Here is a 19,391-nt window from a genome sequence, read left to right as displayed (position 1 = left end):
ACTGCTGAGTCTTTTCTCCAGATCCTTTCACACCTTTTACAGCAGACGCTGTCCATTTCCTTCTGGGAAAACAACCTTATACAGAATAGGAAAGCTATGGAGATGAGATATGTCCCAGAGCCCCTATCCTTTTGGAGAATTTCTGTTCCAGGGTATCCCTGAAACAGGGTCTAACAAGCTACTCTCATATTATTCTCTCTCTCTCTCTCTCTCTCTCTCTCTCTCTCTCTCTCTCTCTCTCTCTCTCTCTCTCTCTCTCTCTCTCTCTCTCTCTGTCTCTCTCTCTCTCTCTCTCTCTCTCTCTCTCTCTCCCCCTCTCTCCTTCCCTCCGTGTGTGTGTGTGTGTGTGTGTGTGAGAGAGAGAGAGAGAGAGAGAGAGAGAGAGAGAGAGAGAGAGAGGTAGGTATGAATATGGGTATACAGGTAGCATAGCACATATATGGAGGTCAGTGAACAACTTCTGAGAGTTAATTCTTGCCTTCTACATTGTTGAGACACGATTTCTTATTTCTGAAGTGTCGCATATCAAAGTCGTCTGACCCATAAGCTTCTAATGAGTTTTCCTGTCTCCACTTTGCACTACTACATTTGGCTTTTTTGATAGGTTTTGTGGTCCAAATTCAGGTCATCAGGCTTGGATGGTGAGTGCAAGTGCACTCTGAGCCATCTTACTAGTCACTAAACTTTATTGTGTTTCACTGTCTCATGGCTACTTAGGTAGAGCTGTGGCCAGAGCCCAGGTCTAGGCCTTGAAGTCCGTTTTTATTCTCTTGAGGCCTCTGTAGTGCTCAATGTTGGGCTAAATTGCACATGCTGCTGATGAAGCTGGGTCTCTTTTCCTTGATGTGGCCTCTGTTCCTAGTACAACCTAGTGTCACAACAGGCTGCTGGCTCCACTACAAGTTTTAACAATGGCCAAGTTTTAATGCTGCAACTGCTGAAAGTTGCAGTGCAGCCACCACATTAATACCTGCTAGAGGAGCAGATGTGGGATTGTAGCCTTCACAATGAAACATATCTATACAGCTATGTATGGTTTATCGACACCCATTCCCAGAAACTTGGAAAATTACATTAATATAGTCAAGTTTCCCTTTTTTCTGTGAGGGTTGGTTGCAGGCCTTGCTCTGTTTTTCATTCTGAAACAACAGGAAGGCTTAGTACCAGAGGCAGTGGCCATTTGTGCCTAGAGACTTTCCTGGCTTTAGGGTTTTGTTTGAAGATGACCTTCCTCTTTTCTATAGATTTCATAAGCCTACAAAAGTTTCAGTTTATGACATTAACAACTATATATAGTAAAGCCTTTCATCAGAAGATTAATACAGAACATATTATTCAAATAAGGCCTACAAGACGTATTTGGTGACTTTCTTGACAGTTAGCAGTTTAACATGTATGGCCCTTGAATTTTCCTTTTTGTTAGAGACTTGTGGTTCTTTCAAGAGTGCATAAAGTAGAAACATACATGGGATGACCCTGCTTTATGTTTTCCTGCATTGTGGGTCCTAATGCTGAGATGAATAGCTCTCAGGGAATTTTTTTCTAGTGTTGGAGATTGAACTTATGTCTTTACACATTTTATGCACATACTCTAGCAGTGAGCTACACTCCAGATCCAGGTGTACAGCTGGACCTAACTGCCAGCTTGTGCACTTGAACTGAACATGGGCTAAAAAGAATCTCATCATTATTTGAGTGTGTCACTTTGTCCTTCAGTAATTTTATACCAAAAGCATTCTCTACCAGAGAATTCTTTCCACTTTTAAGTCATGGGTCTTTACATATTACAGAGACCACAGACTTCCTTTCAATAGTAACTACTATATTTGTCAGTTAATGATAATTAGTGTTACAAGTGCCTCCTCTAACCTTGTGGGAGCTAGTTGTTGAATAGACAAAATTCTCAGTCCTACCTGTAGGCATTCAGGGACAACAGGGAACCAGGAGTTGATTTTTGTTTGGGTGATTCTCTAGTCTTTTTCCAGGCTCCCTTTCTATCCCATCATTTAGTTTAGCAGCATCCTCCGTGTAAAACTTCAGTCCATGACATTGATTTTTCTTATGAAAATTTGATCAGTAAAGTAAGTATAGAGTAGAAACTTTTGTGACTTTCAGACTCAACTTACAGGTCAAGCCACTTGTAGTGAGTAAAGTACAGAGTAAAAAACCAACCATTTTGTCAGAAGTGGGACTGCTTTTGAGGACAAAAGAATTTTTGTACAAAGGGTTTCTATGCCTGATGCTGTCATTTTGCTATTGATTTTTGTTTTTGTTTTTTCATCCACCGAATAGCAAGCTGATACTACGCTGGGGAAACACACATGCATGTGTACACACATACACACACACACACACACACACACATACACACACACACACACCCATTTTGTTTTGTTTTGTTTTGTTTTAAGACAGGGTCTTCCTGTGTAGCCTAATCTGGCCTCAAACTTCTAATCCTCCTGTATCCACTGCCTGACTACTTGCCTGAATGCCACACTCGACAGAACTTTTCATGTTTTATTGCTAAAGTTTATTACAACCATCAAGGTGCTTAGGAGTTAAAGCTAATCACCTCAATCATTTGGATGAGGTGTTGTGAAGGAACCAGAGTAGGGATCTTTTGAGAACAAAGAACAGTACCTACAGTCCAAACTTCAATTTATGCTCTTTCAGTATAGAACTCTTTAGTTGAAAAATACATGAAAATAATTAAAATAGTGTATAACAAATTTTTTTTGCTTTGTAGAAATGTACATTTGAGAATGATCCATTATGGAAGTGCCTGTGGAGGCAGGCTATGATTGGATTTGGGATTGTCATCTTGCAGTATGTGGGATCCTGTGGTGTATTTGTATCTGTTATCTTGGGGAAAAGACTTAGGCTCTGTTTTCATAAATGTTCATAGTAATTGATGGATTTCATAGAAATACTGACTAGATCTATTGTCCTGTTCTGTAGTGGGAAGCAGCGGGGCTGCTTTCCGCCACCCGGCTAGCTTTACCCAAAATAATTACACGGAAACTGTATTCATTTAAATACTGCCTGGCCCCTTATCTGTAGCCTCTTATTGGTTACTTCTCACATCTTCCTTTAACCCATATTTAGTAATCCGTGTAGCACCACGAGGTGTGGCTTACCAGGAGAGATCTTAACCTGCGTCCATCTCAGAGAGGAGAATCATGGCGACTGCCTATGGCGACTGTCTGAAGCGTCTCCCCAACTCTGTTTCCTTTTTCCCACAATTCTGTTCTGTCTATTCAGCCTACCTAATTTTCTGTCTCTTAAAGGGCCAAGGCAGTATCTTTATTAATAATGAAAGTAACACATAGACACTCCTCCATCACTGTTCCAACTTGGTTTCTTGCTTCTGTATTTATCCTTCTGTTCCAAGGATGCCAGTAGATCAGGTCAGCTCTGGTGCACTCTTACACATATGACAAGGAATTTATTAATAATAATAAAAGAGTAAATTTTGTAATTTAATACCTTTTATCCAATGAGTAAGTACTTTTATTATACTGATAATAATCATTACTACAAACATCACATTCTAGGCCTTCTGCCAGGTGAGTCCTTTCCTTACATATTCTCCTTAAATAGTATGCCTTTCCTGTGGGAGAAGTATTGTTAGGTATTCCAATTTGAGACACAATGAAATAGATCAAAAGACATGGATGCTTTGCCTAGGGTCCAACAGCTAATGAGTGGTGGAGCTGGAATTCTACTACTCATAGCATTTTTGTGTAGTAGACGATCAGGTAGTTTTGGACCCACAAGGATGATCCAGATCTTCAGGATAACCTGTGGCAAAATTAGTAGGCTCAGAATCTTTGTAATGGTGGGCCAGGAACCTGTCAGGTAAGATAGCTACTTTCCAGGGAAGGAATTCATTCTGCCTTTGGACCAATTTCTCCATCTCCTTAGCCTTAAAGGCTTCTGAGGCTTGAGGCTTAGGAGACGTGACAGAGGACATGCTCCCAAAACTGCCTGCTATTGGAAGGTGGAGCCAAGTCTGGTTGTTTGGTGTTCTATATTTGCTACTCCCAGCCATGCCTATATGTACATAGGTTGACTGAATGAATGAACAGACAGAAAGAGGACAGAGAGAGTGTAAGAAAGAGGAAGGGGAAAGAAAAGAAGTTTTGCTGAATGGATGTTTGGACTGCAGCAAAGTATCAAGGAGGTAGCTAGTATAAATGATAGTGATGTGATAACTATAATGAAATGAATGGAGAAGGCATAAGTTTCCAAGTTTTGAGGGCTGAGGATATAGTGTAGTGGTAGAGTGCTTACCTAGCTTGTGCAAGGTCTCGGGTTCACAAAAAGTACCACAAAGAAGTACCCAGTGTCACAAAAAGAGGTTCCAATTTTTATTCAAGTATATTATTGGAACATACTACTTCTTGCTGTTTTCCATGTACCCTTCCGGTATACATATCTCAGCCATAAGTTTATTTAATAAACATATTTGACCACTGACCTTGATAATACTGAGAATAAATGAAAAAACTTTGTTTATTCTCCCAAAGAGGAAATATACAATCTTATCTATTACTCAAGTCTGACGCTTAGTAGAAAATAGGGGCCTCCTCCCCTACACAGGATCCTCCTGAAGCAAAAGCAGGTATCCATCAGCTAGGTCTCAGGTCTTCATATTTGCCACAAAGACAGAAGGTTTCATGGAGTCCCTGCTATTTTGTGCCAACTCTTGTTTTTAACTATTTTTCATCTTTCTATATTTCTTTTGAATATTTATTGTTTAAAAGGATGTTATGATTTCATGTGGAATAACTCTAATTTCTTATTTTTAAACAGGATTGACCGGAAGATGTCAAGTTCTCACACCAACTACAAACTGGATGAGGCCCAGGCTATAATGAGTGAGCTCCGTACTATCAAGAAAGCCATTTGTACAGGCGAGAAGGAGCGGCGGGACCTGATGCAGGTGAAACCAAAGCTGCCTCCTGGAAACTCTGTCTGCCGACCTGTCTGTCATTTATTTATTACAGTTTATGTATTTACTATATATATAACTCATGAGTACTTTATGTGTGTTTTTTGAGCACATGCACACCATGTTTAATTAAGCATATTAATTCTGCCCTACCTCTTCCTTATATAAACTCAGGATGGCTGCCCCCTTCCAAAACATTTTTGCCCGAGTTCTGTTGCACTTATGTATTCTGGTTCCAGTGTCTTCACTGATGTCAGAAGTGAATAGGTCTGAAAGCTTAAAGACTAGTAAACAATCCTATTTCTCTTGAATATCCACACAAACAAGTTCCATGTGCCTGAATGCGTACTTAGTGTAATTTGGGGCATACTAAAATCCACATTAGATTACTTATAACCAGGTAGCACAATGAATGAAAAAAATCAGGTTATAAATGTGTGGTCTGGAAAATGTTTTATCTCTGGATTACCTATTAAAAAATTTGAGGTGATATACATCTTTGGCAGATCCAATTACTATTTGGGGATTTGGCCATTTTTTAAAATTAAGGAACATGACAGCTTAAAAAGAAGGAACAATGGTACCATAACTATTCTTTATTTTATGTGTGTGTTACCAGAAGGACTCAGTTTCTCTTTACTTAAATGAGTAACAGTTTTCTTTAAAGTGATCAAAACTATGTTTTTGTTAAAAAAATAATGACAATGGGAAGTAGGATGGGACATCTCTCTAGTCTTAGGCTGTAGACCCTTTTAAACCAGAAAGAAAGAGCTGTTTCTAAAGGAAGGAAACCATGCCATCTCCACTCACAGAACTTGCCTTACTCTTTTCCAGAGCTTGGCCAAGCTTACTGATAGCTTCAAGAATAGCTGCTCCATTGCGGACCCTCTACAAGATCTCCCTCACAATACAGGCACACTTGGTGACTCTGGTGTCCCTCAGCAGTTTTGTGATGCTGGATCTCAGACTGACTCTATAGGGGAGGTATGATCACCCAGAGCTGAGACATGAACATTCCCAAAGAGGAGTCACTGGCTTTGTTGGTGGTGTCACACATTTGATCTAACTTTTCATTTCTACTTCAAAGATATTTTGGCTTTTGTGTTGGTAAATTTGAAAGGAAAATCATATTTCTCACATTTAGCTGTAATGGTGCGGTGGTATAGAATGTATATTGTCTTATGATTAGGAGTCTTAAAAATGGCAGCTGCTTTGCTAGCATTAAACTTAAGTGGTTTGTTTGTTTGTTTGTTTTATATCCATGACTATGGAGTGTGGCTTAGCAAATGATTTCTGCAAAGGATCATTTTAAAGATAGTAAATCTCTCAGGCTTTCTAGTCACTTCCTTGTCTGATCAGCTGTCATTATAATACAAAAGGTGTCCTGGATGATACCTAAGAGATGAGCTTTTTGGTTGTCACCAAAACTTTATTTCCCAAACAAGCAAACAAAAAACAGTCAGTGGACTGGACCTGGTTCAGGATCAGATTACTGATCTCTGCTTTAGGCTGTGATTTCCAAAGGCTATGTGGCTCTGTCAGTTAGGGTTATACTTTGTTACTATTTCCTGTTCTTCTAAGACAATGTCAAGAAATTGATTTTCTTTGAGACTTGGAACAATTTTAACATGCCCTTTCTTCATAATCAGTAAAGCACAAAAAACAAATTGGGAAAAATCATCATTTGAAACTGGGTAGCTAATAATCAAAGACATACTATTATAACATCATTAGATGAGTTTGAAATTAATTTGCAACCACATGAAAGCAGTTTGGAGGAGTTTTTTTTTTCCTTAAGGGTTATTAAGTAAAGGTAAAATATTAGTGTAAGGCACGCTACCTTTCCCATTAAATAACGGAAAGTTTAAGAGAGAGGGGTAAAAACAGTTTGTCAGTGTTTTAGTTATTAGTAGTTTGAAAGTTTGAAAATTAGTGCCTTTCTGGAGGAAGTATAGTATATATCATGAATTGCTGTGTCTTAGGTGTTCTGGAAATAATGTTTCAATTTTTATTCTCATTATTTCTCAAAGTATATTTAGACATTTTTGGGAAAGGATATTTTGTTTAAAGAATACAGTTGCCACACAGAGAAAAGTATGTGAGCTGAAACACTTGTCATTTTTGCCTAGAGATTTTGGAGTGAAGAAAGGAAGCAAGCACAAGACTCATTGAGTTCTGGAAATGATTTTTTTCTTCTTATCATAAAGTTGATTTAGAATTTATAGCTCTTAATTAGTTTGAGAAAAACAGATAAGATCAAAGCTCTCTAATGATTTCAGTAAGCCATTCTAAAAATGTCAGGCTGGGAGTGGTGGCTGGTTCTACCATTACAGCTGTAAATTGTCATGCCCCTGAAGTTTAAAAGGGTCGGCCCTGGGTTGGCAGCCTTATGGCTGTTATCTTGGTTTAACTAGTTTTTTTGTTTTGTGTATATTTTGTTACCTTCAATATAATTGGCATGGAAATATTTGAGCCTAACTACTGATAGTATTGAGAGCATTTCAAACATAACTTATAGGTGATATTCCCCAGTCCAGACCTCGCCTTGTTTCCTTTTATCTTTGGCTCCCTTTTCATGCATTGAGCCTTAGAAGGTCATCGTCTAGCCCCTTCTTTAGGAAATTAGTCTAATTTAGACTTTGCCATTTCTGAGTAGAACATCTACTTTTCTGACTGTGTCCACGTGGGATTGGTTCCCAAACCCCATAGGATACCAGGACCCACAAATGATTATGTCCTATATGTCAGATAGCATGCTATTGGCGCGGAACCCCACATAATTTCTCCTGTTGACTTCAGATCATCTCTAGGTGATTTATAATAACTGATGTGATATGGGTAGTTATTATACTCATATCTTAAGAACAATGACAGAAGAAAAATGTCTGTGCATATTCAATACAGAGTGGTTGTGGACTTAACTACATTTTTAACCCATGGTTGATTGAATCTACAACGTGGAACTTACAAATATGGAGGGTTGGCCATATTTTGTATTAAATGAGGAGTTAGATAATCTATATTGAAAGTATGGGTGAGTGTTTTGCCTTTGTGTCAGCTTAAAGTAAGTAACTGCCTGTTAACTGAAACGCATTTTTGTTATTTGCAATGATACAGCAGATGAGTGTATGTGTGTGTATATCTATCCCTTGTTTTAAAAACAAAAATAATACCAGTTTTAGAAAGTAAAAGTCCTCTCAGCCTGCCTCTCAGCCCTCACCAGCCAGGGTAGCGGCAGAGTATTACATCTAGGCCTTTGAAAAATATATTGTAGTGTGGTGGCGCATGCCTTAAATCCCAGCACTTGGGAGACAAAGGCAGGTGGATCTCTTTGAGTTTGAGGCCTGCCTGGTCTAGTTAGTGAGTGCCAAGACAGGCTCCAAAGCTACACAGAGAAACCCTGTCTCAATATATATATATCCCAAAAGTTTAAGTTAATTTTCTACTTTGAAGACATGTTTCTAATATTCTTTCTCTTCCTTTTTTTTGTTCCTTGTGTTCTGGAAAGTTTCTCTTTGATGATAAAACAAGACTTGTAGGCCGTGTCAGACTTAATTGGCAGTATGAAGAAGCCCGAAAAAGGTAAGAAGCATACTTTTACAGCCTGGGGCTTGCTTTCTTTCTTCCACATAAAAAGGCCAAGCATATTTCTAGAGTCTATATGCCCACATTTTACCAGAAAGAAATGAATGAAATAGAAAAGAAAGGTCCTTTATTCTTTATATCTTCTTAATATACCTGGTGAACTTTCAATTATTCTTAAAATGTAAAACTCTCAGAATTTGAGGTTTAGATGATATGAAATCATAAGAGACTACTGCAACCTTCTCTATCATATGAGATACTTGGCAATTCTCTTCCTGCCCTCCCTCTCTTCTAACCTACAGATAGAATCCATCCATCAGACCAGTGGAAGCAAACTTTTGTCTTTCACACACATTGGCATTAATCACTTAGACTGATGCAGAAAGCTATTCATCTTACCATCAAAACCAATTTGGTATTGATATGTCAGAAAGTGATAGCAGTATCTATTAGAGTTCATTTGTTGGAGACAAGTGACATCATTTATGTTGACCTATATTGTATCTTACCTGCCTTCTGCGAACTTTATATTTATCAGGGTTTGTGCCTTGGGTTTGTCTTTCCTCACTCCATCCCTCCCTCCAGTCTTCACCACTGAACATTGACCATATCCTTGCACAGCACAGTATTTTTGCCTCTGTAATTTTAGTGTCTTTATTTCTCCTCAGGTGCTTAGATTCTCCATTTTCAATATTTGCATGGTTTACACCACCTCTATTTCAAGACAGTTTCTCTATTATACCTTATAGAAAGAGTCTGAAAACCAAATAATTTTAAAATATATTTCAAAAAGCCATGAAACATTTAATTTTTATTTTACTTTTATATGCAGTGCTGATAATAAAACCAGAGCATCACATATGTTAAGGATGTAGTCTTGCACTGAGCTATATCTCAGCTGCTTTTTTATTTTGTATTTCATACATTTTTTTCGCTAAGGTTCCTTGGCTGACCTTGAACTCATGTTAACCCAAGCAGGCATTGAACTTGTGATCTTCTTCTATCAACTTTCTGAAGAGACTGAAGAATAGCTTTGAAACACACTGTGTAGTTATGGATTACATATTGTCTTAATATCTTCAGTGGGGAGAGCAGAATACCAGGCAAAGTGAGGGACTTAGTAGCTTGACACTTGGGCCAATGTTCATTGAGATCTTGAAAATCACCTTTAAGAAACAGTAACATTAATAGAGAAGCAAACCATCTGATTTCCTGCTGTAGCAGTAGCCTAAACCAAAACCTACTTCTCTTTACTGAGAAGCATCTCACCAGCTCTCCCAGGACTTTTCAGGGTAGAGATGTGGTTGGCATTGAATTTCTCAAGTTCATTGGCCAGTGCTGCTTACCTCCCTGGTCATATGCTTCATTTTTCATGCATTCTTTCATGATAGCTTTGGGTGCTTGTGGGGGCAATTGTTTCTTCTGACCAGGCCAGGCCTCTGCTCCTTCGTGCCTGTTTCAAAGTTGGACTGCCAAGTGTGGGTGCTGGAATTTGCTGTGCTGTGTTAAACACAGAAAATAGATTATTGCTACACTTACGACCATAATTGTTATGTGTTGTTGTGACATTTACCAAACATAGCAAGTGATTTCTTTGTTCTAGAAGTGTTGTCAGTACATACCAAGTCACCTTTTAGATGTTGAAGTAATACATTTGGGCAAATAGTTGAGGATTTAAGATGATTCGGTCAGTAAACACTGCATTTAACCATTACTTTCGCATCAAAGTATTCTTTCACAGTTGCTAGAACCCTGATAATATGTTTACTGTAACTATTTAGAAGAGTTCAGGCCCCAACATTTCTACCTTAGCAGCATATTAGAGGCTTCTCAGAAATGAAAGACAAACAGCACTCTGCAGGTATGATGAGTTTAAGCATCCCAAGATGGGGAGAGATGTTCTTAAATGATCCTAGGATGCCCACTTCCAACGCAGGATCCTTGTGAGAAAGACTCTGGAAGGTCAGAGTGAGAGAAGGCATGGTGGGTGTTGAAGCGGCATAAACGAACGACAAACAGAATTAACCAGGCTAGCTTAAAATAAAATATTCAGCTTTAATAAAGGGAGGAAAAGGAGAAAACTTACAAAGCCAGAGTTCCAGCAAAGCACAGGAAAACAGAGAAGGCGGCCGGCACACCCGCAAGTTTTACAAGTTTTATAAGTAAATCTTAGCCTCAGGGGAACACACCCCACAAACAAGGTGATTGGCTAAGGTTTCCCTTCAGGGTGTTAGTAGAGGCCAACTACAAACTGGAAGAGGCAGCAAGATGTATTCTTTCCTAGATGTTCTAGAAGGAACATGGCTCTGCTGACCTGTGAAGCTGTAGTCAAATAGTAGTGTTGTTTAAACCACCACAGTTGTGGTCGGGTTTTTTGGTTTTTGTTGTGTCAGTAAATCCAATACTTTATTTTAATCCACTGAATGATGCTTGCTAAGATGATTAAAAAGCAAGTTTTTTTACTTAGTCTTCTGAGTCATACTAGTAATTTCCAGAAATTCTTGCCTAGATACTGTCAGGCATCATGTTTTGCCACCTATCTGTGTGTCCCTTAGGTTAATCAAGTTCACACATACAAAGTAACCATTATACACATCCACTGTAGAATCACTTGTGTTTTGCCAATTCTTAAAAGGGGAGAAGGTGATGCTTTTATACATTTTGAAGTTTTTTCTTAAGTGTCTAGAATTGTTGTTTTAAATAAATACAATATTATCAAAAATGCAAAGTTCTGGACAATGAAGGGTTTTGTGTGTGCTCAGAGTTAGAGGAAGTCCCTAGGAGTAGAATGTATAATTCCAGGTGGTAATGTGAGAATTCTGGAGAATTACCTGACTAAACTACCACTGTCAAGAATAACCTCTTTGGTATTTCACCTCTGGGTTGAAATGTCCCAAGAGGGCTGCTTTTACCTTTCTCTCCTGTAATGACTCTTTGGATTCCCATGACAGACATTATGAGAGGAATATTTTCACATGACTAGCTTAAAAGTTTTGAAATTTTTTTGAAATTGGAAGAACAAGTCTTGAAGCAATCCTGATGACGCAGATGGCTCCGTATTTTTAACTTAAGAGCTCTTGGTCCAGAACTGTGCATAATTTGTAGTCATTTCCATGGAAACATTCAGCACAGATAGGAACAAAACATGTGGTGCATCCAGTTCCTGTGTCTTTGGTGTTGCTATCAGAATTGTTTCTGGTGTTCATCGGTTGTCAGGATTCAGTGGTAGTATGATTCCAGTTGAATTTGATTAGTCACTTGTATTTACCCGTTCTTTTCTCAAATAGCTTTGTATATGGGCTTTGACAAGTAAATGAAAGCATGTTTGCCATCATAACTCCATCTTTTTCATTTGAAGACTTGCTACTTTTCATTTTGTAAAGTCTCTCTAAAGATATGTCCATCTCAAGGGGAGAAAATGTTAAACGAGTGTAGCTGAGAGTCATGGTAGGACAGCAGTATATTGACAGATACTTCTTGTATCATGTGTTCTAAATGGAGACTTCCTGAATTTCCCAGGTAGAGGTTAGTGGAATCCACACTGATCTGTCAATACTCATTTGTCCTGCTAAAGATGTTGTCATGTTTCCAGTTAGATCTTAGCTGAGATTTTCTTTGACCTTTCTTTCATAAAAAGTAAACATTCACAAGAAAAAAACTGAGTGAAAATGTATGAGATGCCAGATATGTGCTTGGAATTGAAATCTAAAGACACAGTTTCTAAGTTGGCATCATGGCAGTAGGATCTGTCATGACTTGTCACCATCAAATGGGGGTAACAGGTTTCCTGAAGTTCTGTTTGCTATTCCAGAAAGCCACAGGATTTTAGTAGCATGGAAAAATATACAACAGATTGAAGATTTTAGGTAGAATTTGGGATTATTCTTGATGTGTTGCAAACGTTTTTAGTATTAAATTGCATTATTCCTAGAAAATGGAAACAAAGATTTCCCCATGAACTCTAAAGATCTGAGTAGTTTCTTTAGCCCAAACACAGGTTTCCATTCATGGTTTAACATGCCTTGTCTGTGACAGTAAAAACACGTGGTCAGATATCAGGACTGAATAGTTCATATTTTGCTTCTGTATTAGACCTGCTCATGGAACAGAACTTAGAAATCACATAATAAATATGAAACCTGAAGTGAGATTTTGCTTTTATTTCTTCACTCTCAGTATAGGGAAACATATGTTTTAAAGTTCTTAAAGGCATTTGTGAAAGATTATATGTAAGCTATAAGATGTTTTACCTAGCAAAAAGAAAAAGAAAAAATCAATAAAGAGTATAGTGGATTTGTACAAAAAAAGAAAGAAGAAAATCCCTTCCCAATTTTATGTGGCTTTTAATGCTCTTTAAAAATGAACTTGGAAAAGTATTTTTTTTTTCTTTTTCTGGAAACCTTCATCATGGTCTTTTTAAGCACTGAATTTCATTGAAATGCTACTTCAAAGAAAAGCTTTTCTGGAAATTACTTTTCCTATTATGCTCAGAATTGGAATGATGGCCCTCCCAAGGAATGGGCCTTCAAGCTCAGCTATTTAGCATGGATCTAGAAGAAGGTGCACAGACCCTGGCAATCTGTGTTTGCCTCAGGCAGGAAATCTGCTTCCTCATGGAAACCTCCTGCAGTGAGGATGCTTCCTGCCTGTGGCTTTGTTCCAGGACCTTAGCCCAAAGCACAAGGCATGATAAGGCTGATACTGCAAGGCCAGGCAACTGTGCTAGTGGTCTGTTGTTGGGGGAATCCTTCCTTCTAGTGCTTTTGGCTTCTAAAAGAGACAGACTGGGCTGGAGAGATGGCTCAGAGGTTAAGAGCACTGGCTGCTCTTCCATAGGTCCTGAGTTCAATTCCCAGCAAACACATGGTGGCTCACAGCCATCTGTACTGAGATCTGGCGCCCTCCTCTAGCGTACGGGCATACATGGAGGCAGAATGTTGTATACATAATAAATAAATCTTTTAAAAAAGAGAGAGACAGAGAGAGAGACAGAGACAGACCACAGACAGATGTGCCTCTCTTGACCTGGCTGAGGGAAACTCAGAAGTCCATATCCAGAGTGTGGTCACAAAGAAGGAGCTTGCCTTTTTCAACATGTCAGTATTCTAGATTCTGAGGTATTTTGAAAAGCAGCTTACAAGCATCTTCATTGTTGTGAAGTCAAAATTAGCAAAGCAACGTGCTTAAGCATGGAAATGCTTGCCTAGTTTTCAGCATGACCCAAACAACTTTACCAGATGGGTTGCAAGAAATCATCCTCATCCGGATCTTCTGCTGGAGAGGTTGGCCCTTCCTAGCACATTTTTATTTTCTGTAAGTTATGGAAAGTTACAGTACATGGCTTAACGTTGACTGTTCTACTGTTTCATTATGCTTGAGATGAGCAGGCTCTTTGAAAAATTTTCCTGTACTTCTCCTCCCTCCAATAATTAAGCTTTTCTGCTCATTGATTTTTCTAGATAGTGTGAATCCCTTGAGATTTTTCTAAGATGGATAGAATTATCTAGAACTGGATCTTTTGCCACCCTCACCAAGTTTTGAATCCTTGTCGAAATCAGTTAGCATAGAGCTCCCAGTCTCAATGGAGTCTTCTTGTTCTCTTTATATTTAAACCCATAGGGAATTCAGACTGCTCAGGTTGGGGTGGAGTGATATATACCTTAGTGATAAGTGATTACTTAGCATGTATGCTGTCTAGGAGATGGCTCCAGTAACACACACACACACACACACACACACACACACACAGAGAGAGAGAGAGAGAGAGAGAGAGACAGAGAGACAGAGATAGTCACACACACTCTCTCTCTCTCTCTCTCTCTCTCTCTCTCTCTCACACACACACACACACACACACACACACACACACACACCACAGGACCAAAAAACCCCTCTATAGTAGAACTCAAAAGGAATGCTTTTGAGAATATGTCTGTATCATAAGCGTGACATATGTGGCTGGTTTTAGCTTAGCTTAGATAGGTTTTCTTAATAAGTAGATAAACTGAAATAAAAATTTGCTGTGAGGACATAGCCAGATTTTCTCATTATTCTTCAAGTCTTTTATATTTATTCTTTACCTTTGTTTTAGTTTATAGTAGATTGTTCTAGAAATTTTACTGGATACGATGTCTAATTTTCTACTGGATTATTTATGGTCCTTCACAGAGTGTGCTTTCCTTGGGCTTCAGTAATATATTACAGCCATAAATTTTTAATTCCACTAATTATTCATAGGTGAATGAATACTTAAGCCCTGCTTAGTTGCCTCTAGCATTATTATTTTCAATGGCATGATTTGACCTCATTTTCCAGCACATTTTCAGGATATTAGTTTTAAGTTAGAAAACAGCTTATCTAATAAAGCTACTTATGTACAAGTAGATTTTTTTTACCTTTCTGGAGAACTGGGCTTGAATAAATGCATACATTTAGGTTTTAGCCTGCAGACCCTTTTCTTTCTGGGACCATGAGTTTCAGGTTGGTTCTGTACCTGGACACAGAGTTCTGTCCAATTCTCCAGACTTCATGATTCGCTGTGCACATATCTAGATCAGACAGAGCCTAATTTGGCACAGTGCTGGGCCACAATTTATTTAATGCATGTTGTAACTCCAGACAATAGTGACATGTAAGTGGAGCTCAGGTTTGAGAAAGATTCTGAAGGCTGCACCCAACAGGCAAGAAGCCAGACACGGTTAGTGCCATGTGCCCTGGGCACAGGAGGTAGGCAGTGTCATGCATGCTCCCGCCCTGTCTCTGCCATCCCCATTTTGGTGAAGAACAACATCCTGCTGGTGCCTGATGTAACTCCCTAAAGGTCAGTTAGCACCTTCCAGACTGGGCAGAGCTGCAGAGGAGGAAGCTCTGAGAGTCCTGGTTGTTCGACTTGAGTGAGCAGAAGAGCCCAGAGCCTCATGGCGTAGGAGTCAGTAGATCTGGACTTGGGCCTGATGGTTGCCTTTCTAACTGCTCCCAGGTGATCCTGAGGCGCCAGTCCTGAGGCTCCACTTTTATAATCACTGACTTAGGCTGTGTGGTGCCTGACACTTACATGTTCTTGCAGATTTCTGTCATCTCAATGAAGTTTTTGGATTTCGTTTTTAGGCATGAGTGCCAAACTTCATATTCCACAGCACTGGGTTCACATTGGGTTTGGCATTCCTAGTTTTTTTTTCTTAAAGAACTCTTATCTAAAACATACTGCTCACACTTTTAAGTATGTTTTCAAAACACGAGCCATGTCTATTTTATTTAATCTGAATTCAACACCACTTCAGGGCACAAGAGATGAAATCTGTTTGCCAGGCAAGCACTTGGAAATTTGGGGCGAGGGAAATGTTCAAGAACTCAGCTTTTGTTGAGTATTTGCCCCTCCTTAAGGCACTTTTCAATCCCACCTGGCCAAGGGCACACTCTGGGGCTGGAAGAAACAGATGTGGAGCCTGGGGCCCCAGAGCTGTTCTTTTCTGAAACATTCCTGATGGATGCATTTTCTTCCAGCTGTTTTCCCAATGTGTCTATTAGTGCTGACAAGGGGGCAGAAAGGCAGGGGCATCTCTTGGGTGAAAGTTTGGATACTGATGGTCGTGGGAGAAGGAGACATGAGCAGCTTCCTTCCTCTCTGGGATGGCACCATGTAGGAAACACGGAGTGTTGCCATGTTGAGGGCTGCTAGCCTTATTTTCAATTTTTTAAAAAATAAGTACAATGTAATAATTGTCACCTCACAGCGCAGATGAGGAGAGATTACAAAGGGGCTTCTGCAGTGCGTTCATGACCCCTCATTTCCAAAGGCTATTAAGTTGAAGGTCAGAGCAATTATGTCACCATTTATTTAATCAACTGAGTTTATGGAGTCAGCGATGGTGAAGAAAATATGTCCACATAAGGTTTTCACTTCGTTCATTCCTATCTCTTCCTGCCCTTCTCTGTCTCAGAGTCTCCAATATTCAACAGCAGCTGGCTCAGTTGGCTAACGAGTCATGGCCGGGCATGGCTGAGGCTGACAGGGACCGGCTGCAGCTCATCAAAGAAAAGGAGGCCCTGCTGCAGGAGCTGCAGCTCATTATTCAGCAGCGGAGGTCGGCAGAAGATGTGGCCCGACTGGAAGAAGAAAGGAGGCGCCTGGAGGAGGAGATCCAACGTGCTCGGGCCACATCTGCACAGGGCGCCACGGAAAGGTATGTGGCTTTCCAGGATTTGGGGGGCAGAGGATAACATTTGTAGAAATGAACCAAGTAGAAACACTAAACGGATGGCTTGTATATGATTTGAGGATGTTCTTAATTGATAACAGGTTGAACAGACCTGGTGTAAAATACTTGACCCCAGAAATGTTTCCAATTTTGGTATATTTTATTTTATTTAAAAACTTTTATTACATTTGTATTTATTTTGTATATGTGTGTATATGAATGAATGTGTGTGCCACAGTACCAGTGTAAAGATCCAGGACAACTGGCTGCAGTCGGTTCTTCTATAATGTGGGTCCTGGGGATTGAACACAGGTCTCCAAGTTTGGCAGCAGATGCCTTCTTACCTGCTGAACTATCTCACTGGCCCTAGAGTATTTTATTTTTATTTTTATTTATTATTTTTGCATTGTAAGCTAACTCTTTAGTCATCAAGCTACAGCCCATAGAATCCTTTCTCTCCTCTCTTCATTCTTCTTTCTTTTCTTCTTTTCTCTCTTCATTCATTTCCTCCTTCCTTCCTTTCCTTCCTTTGTTTCTTTTTCCTTTCATTGCTTGAGACAAGGTCTTATGTACCCATGTTGGCCTGCAACTTGCTGTGTAGATAAGGTTAGCCTTGCATTACCGATCCTTCTGCCTCTACCACTTAGGTCCTGGGATCATGGGCATATGCCTCCTCTTGGGGCTGGAGGTTTGGTTTTGTTCTTTATATTTAATGTTTCGGTATTTTTGTAGATGCACTTCTATGAATTTCTAATATGAAAATCTAAAATCCTAAATGCTTCAAAATCCTAAATCTACATCATACTTAGGTGACAAAATAGCTTGAGATTCTACATTCAGATTTGGTACTCCCAGATAAGGGATGTACCACTTATCCTGAGAACAGTGAATAACTGGTATGTTTCCTTAGAGAATATTTGAGAAGTAGAATCATGTGCCTTCTGTGCTATGAGAGGTACCAGATGCTTTCCAAGGATCCTGGCGCCAACTCAAAACTGGGACATGAAAACCAGGTGTAATGGTTCACACCTGTAATACCAGCACTTAGAGGTAGGATAATGTCTTGAATTTGAGACTTGCTTAAGGTACACAGTGAGTTTCAGAGTTTGATAGTGCACTACAGAATGACTTCTTATCTCCAGAAAAGGGGAAACAAATATAAAGAAATAGTGGAGGACAGCGATAGAGAAGGAAGATGAGCAAGCAACATTTATACTGTTCCCGTTCTGGTGCAGGTGCTTGGGACTTCTGCCTGTGTTTGCAGAGCAATGCCTCTACAGGATCGGAGGCAACTGCAGTATATCAAGGGGGTGCAGGTGGTGTTTCAGCTCTAGAACAGGGAGCCTCTGTTGCCTGGGGTGGGGGAAAATTGCTCCCTGTAGCATTGTGGGTGTCTCCCTATTACTTTTATCTCCAACTTTGATTTCTAGCCAGGGAAGCCAGCTCTTCATTTTGCAGTAGGAAGTCGGCAGCCTTTTGTGAGTCCATTTCTGAATGTGCCCCTCTTCAGTTACTCTTGAGACTCTTTTAAGCACAAGACACGTGAAGCTTGTGTCTTTGTATTCTCAGACGCCAAGTTGTTCAGCCTTTCATCATGTGCCACGTCTCCTGGTTTCCATTTGCTGCCTGCGATTGTGGAGTGTGATGAAGGCTGGGTCTGCTTTCCACATTTAACAGCTGTCAGTGGTTTATCTGTGGCTATCTGCCGAGCTTTGGGGACCCCCACCCTTTGTTAATACACTGGCTTGCTCCAGTACAGTATATTGACCTGACCCTAAATTGTATCTTTCAGAGAATTGTCTACATAGTCATAGAGTTTAAGTAATCAGAATTAATTGACCTGTGCAGATATATTTAGTGATGATTTTATTGTGGCTTCCTTTTTATTTTATTTTTTGTCTGTTTTGAGATGGGGTCTCTCTCTCTCTCTCTCATATATATATATATATATATATATGAGAGAATATATATTCCCTATATACACCAGGATGATCTTAAAATCATAGAGATCCACCTGCCTCTGAATGCTGAGTTTAAAGGCATGCACTGCTACACCTACATTCACTGTGACTTCTGACTGTTCTTCATATTGCCTAACAATCTTGATATTTGGATGCTCATTGTGAATCTTTAGGTGGCCTAAATGAGTGGTGGTCTGGAGGTACTTGGAGCTCAGAGCTCAGAGGTAGGGTTTGGAGAGTTCAGCTTAGCCTAGTAATGACTAGAATGAATTTTAATTTGCCTGAGATGACAGCCTACCCTACCATCTCACTCCAAACCTAGAACTGAGTCTGAATCTCAAATGGCACAATACTACTGATTTTATTTTTCTTTTGTACTCTTGGGCTTCTGTGTTTTCTTAGATAAACATTAGCTTCTCTTCAAGCTTGGTGTTTTCTTTTATATATACAGGATAGGAGTGCCTAGAGTTCTTGTTGGTCTCAGTTCAGCAGGGTGGATTTGAACTACAAATAGAGCCTGCCTCCTCAGAACCTCTACCTGCACACCCTTGACTATGGCTTTCCTTCCCATGTGAAGTTCAATACTTGCCAGTGCTGTGGGCACAGGGTACACATCTACAGAACTCTCTGGGGACAAAGTTAGCTCCAATGATTGGGACCAAAAGATGAGAAAACAAAGCTGGACTAGTTTTC

General features: G+C 39.6%; 1 protein-coding gene across 3 annotated transcripts in view; it reads left to right on the top strand.

The window, feature by feature from the left end:
* The window catches only part of Wwc3 (WWC family member 3), a 109,033-nt gene that overhangs the window by 65,668 nt on the left and 23,974 nt on the right, over positions 1-19,391 (top strand). For all 3 annotated transcript variants that reach the window (XM_038317241.1, XM_038317240.1, XM_038317239.1), the window contains 4 exons: positions 4,816-4,945; positions 5,789-5,938; positions 8,463-8,536; positions 16,480-16,722. In XM_038317241.1, the coding sequence (XP_038173169.1) occupies positions 4,816-4,945; positions 5,789-5,938; positions 8,463-8,536; positions 16,480-16,722 (597 nt within the window). The remainder of the gene's footprint in view (positions 1-4,815; positions 4,946-5,788; positions 5,939-8,462; positions 8,537-16,479; positions 16,723-19,391) is intronic.

This window comes from Arvicola amphibius, chromosome X (assembly GCF_903992535.2).
Source record: "Arvicola amphibius chromosome X, mArvAmp1.2, whole genome shotgun sequence".
NCBI classification, from domain to species: domain Eukaryota; kingdom Metazoa; phylum Chordata; class Mammalia; order Rodentia; family Cricetidae; genus Arvicola; species Arvicola amphibius.
The sequence above is the reverse complement of the archived record's forward strand: the minus strand, read 5'-3'. Positions and strand labels throughout refer to the sequence as shown.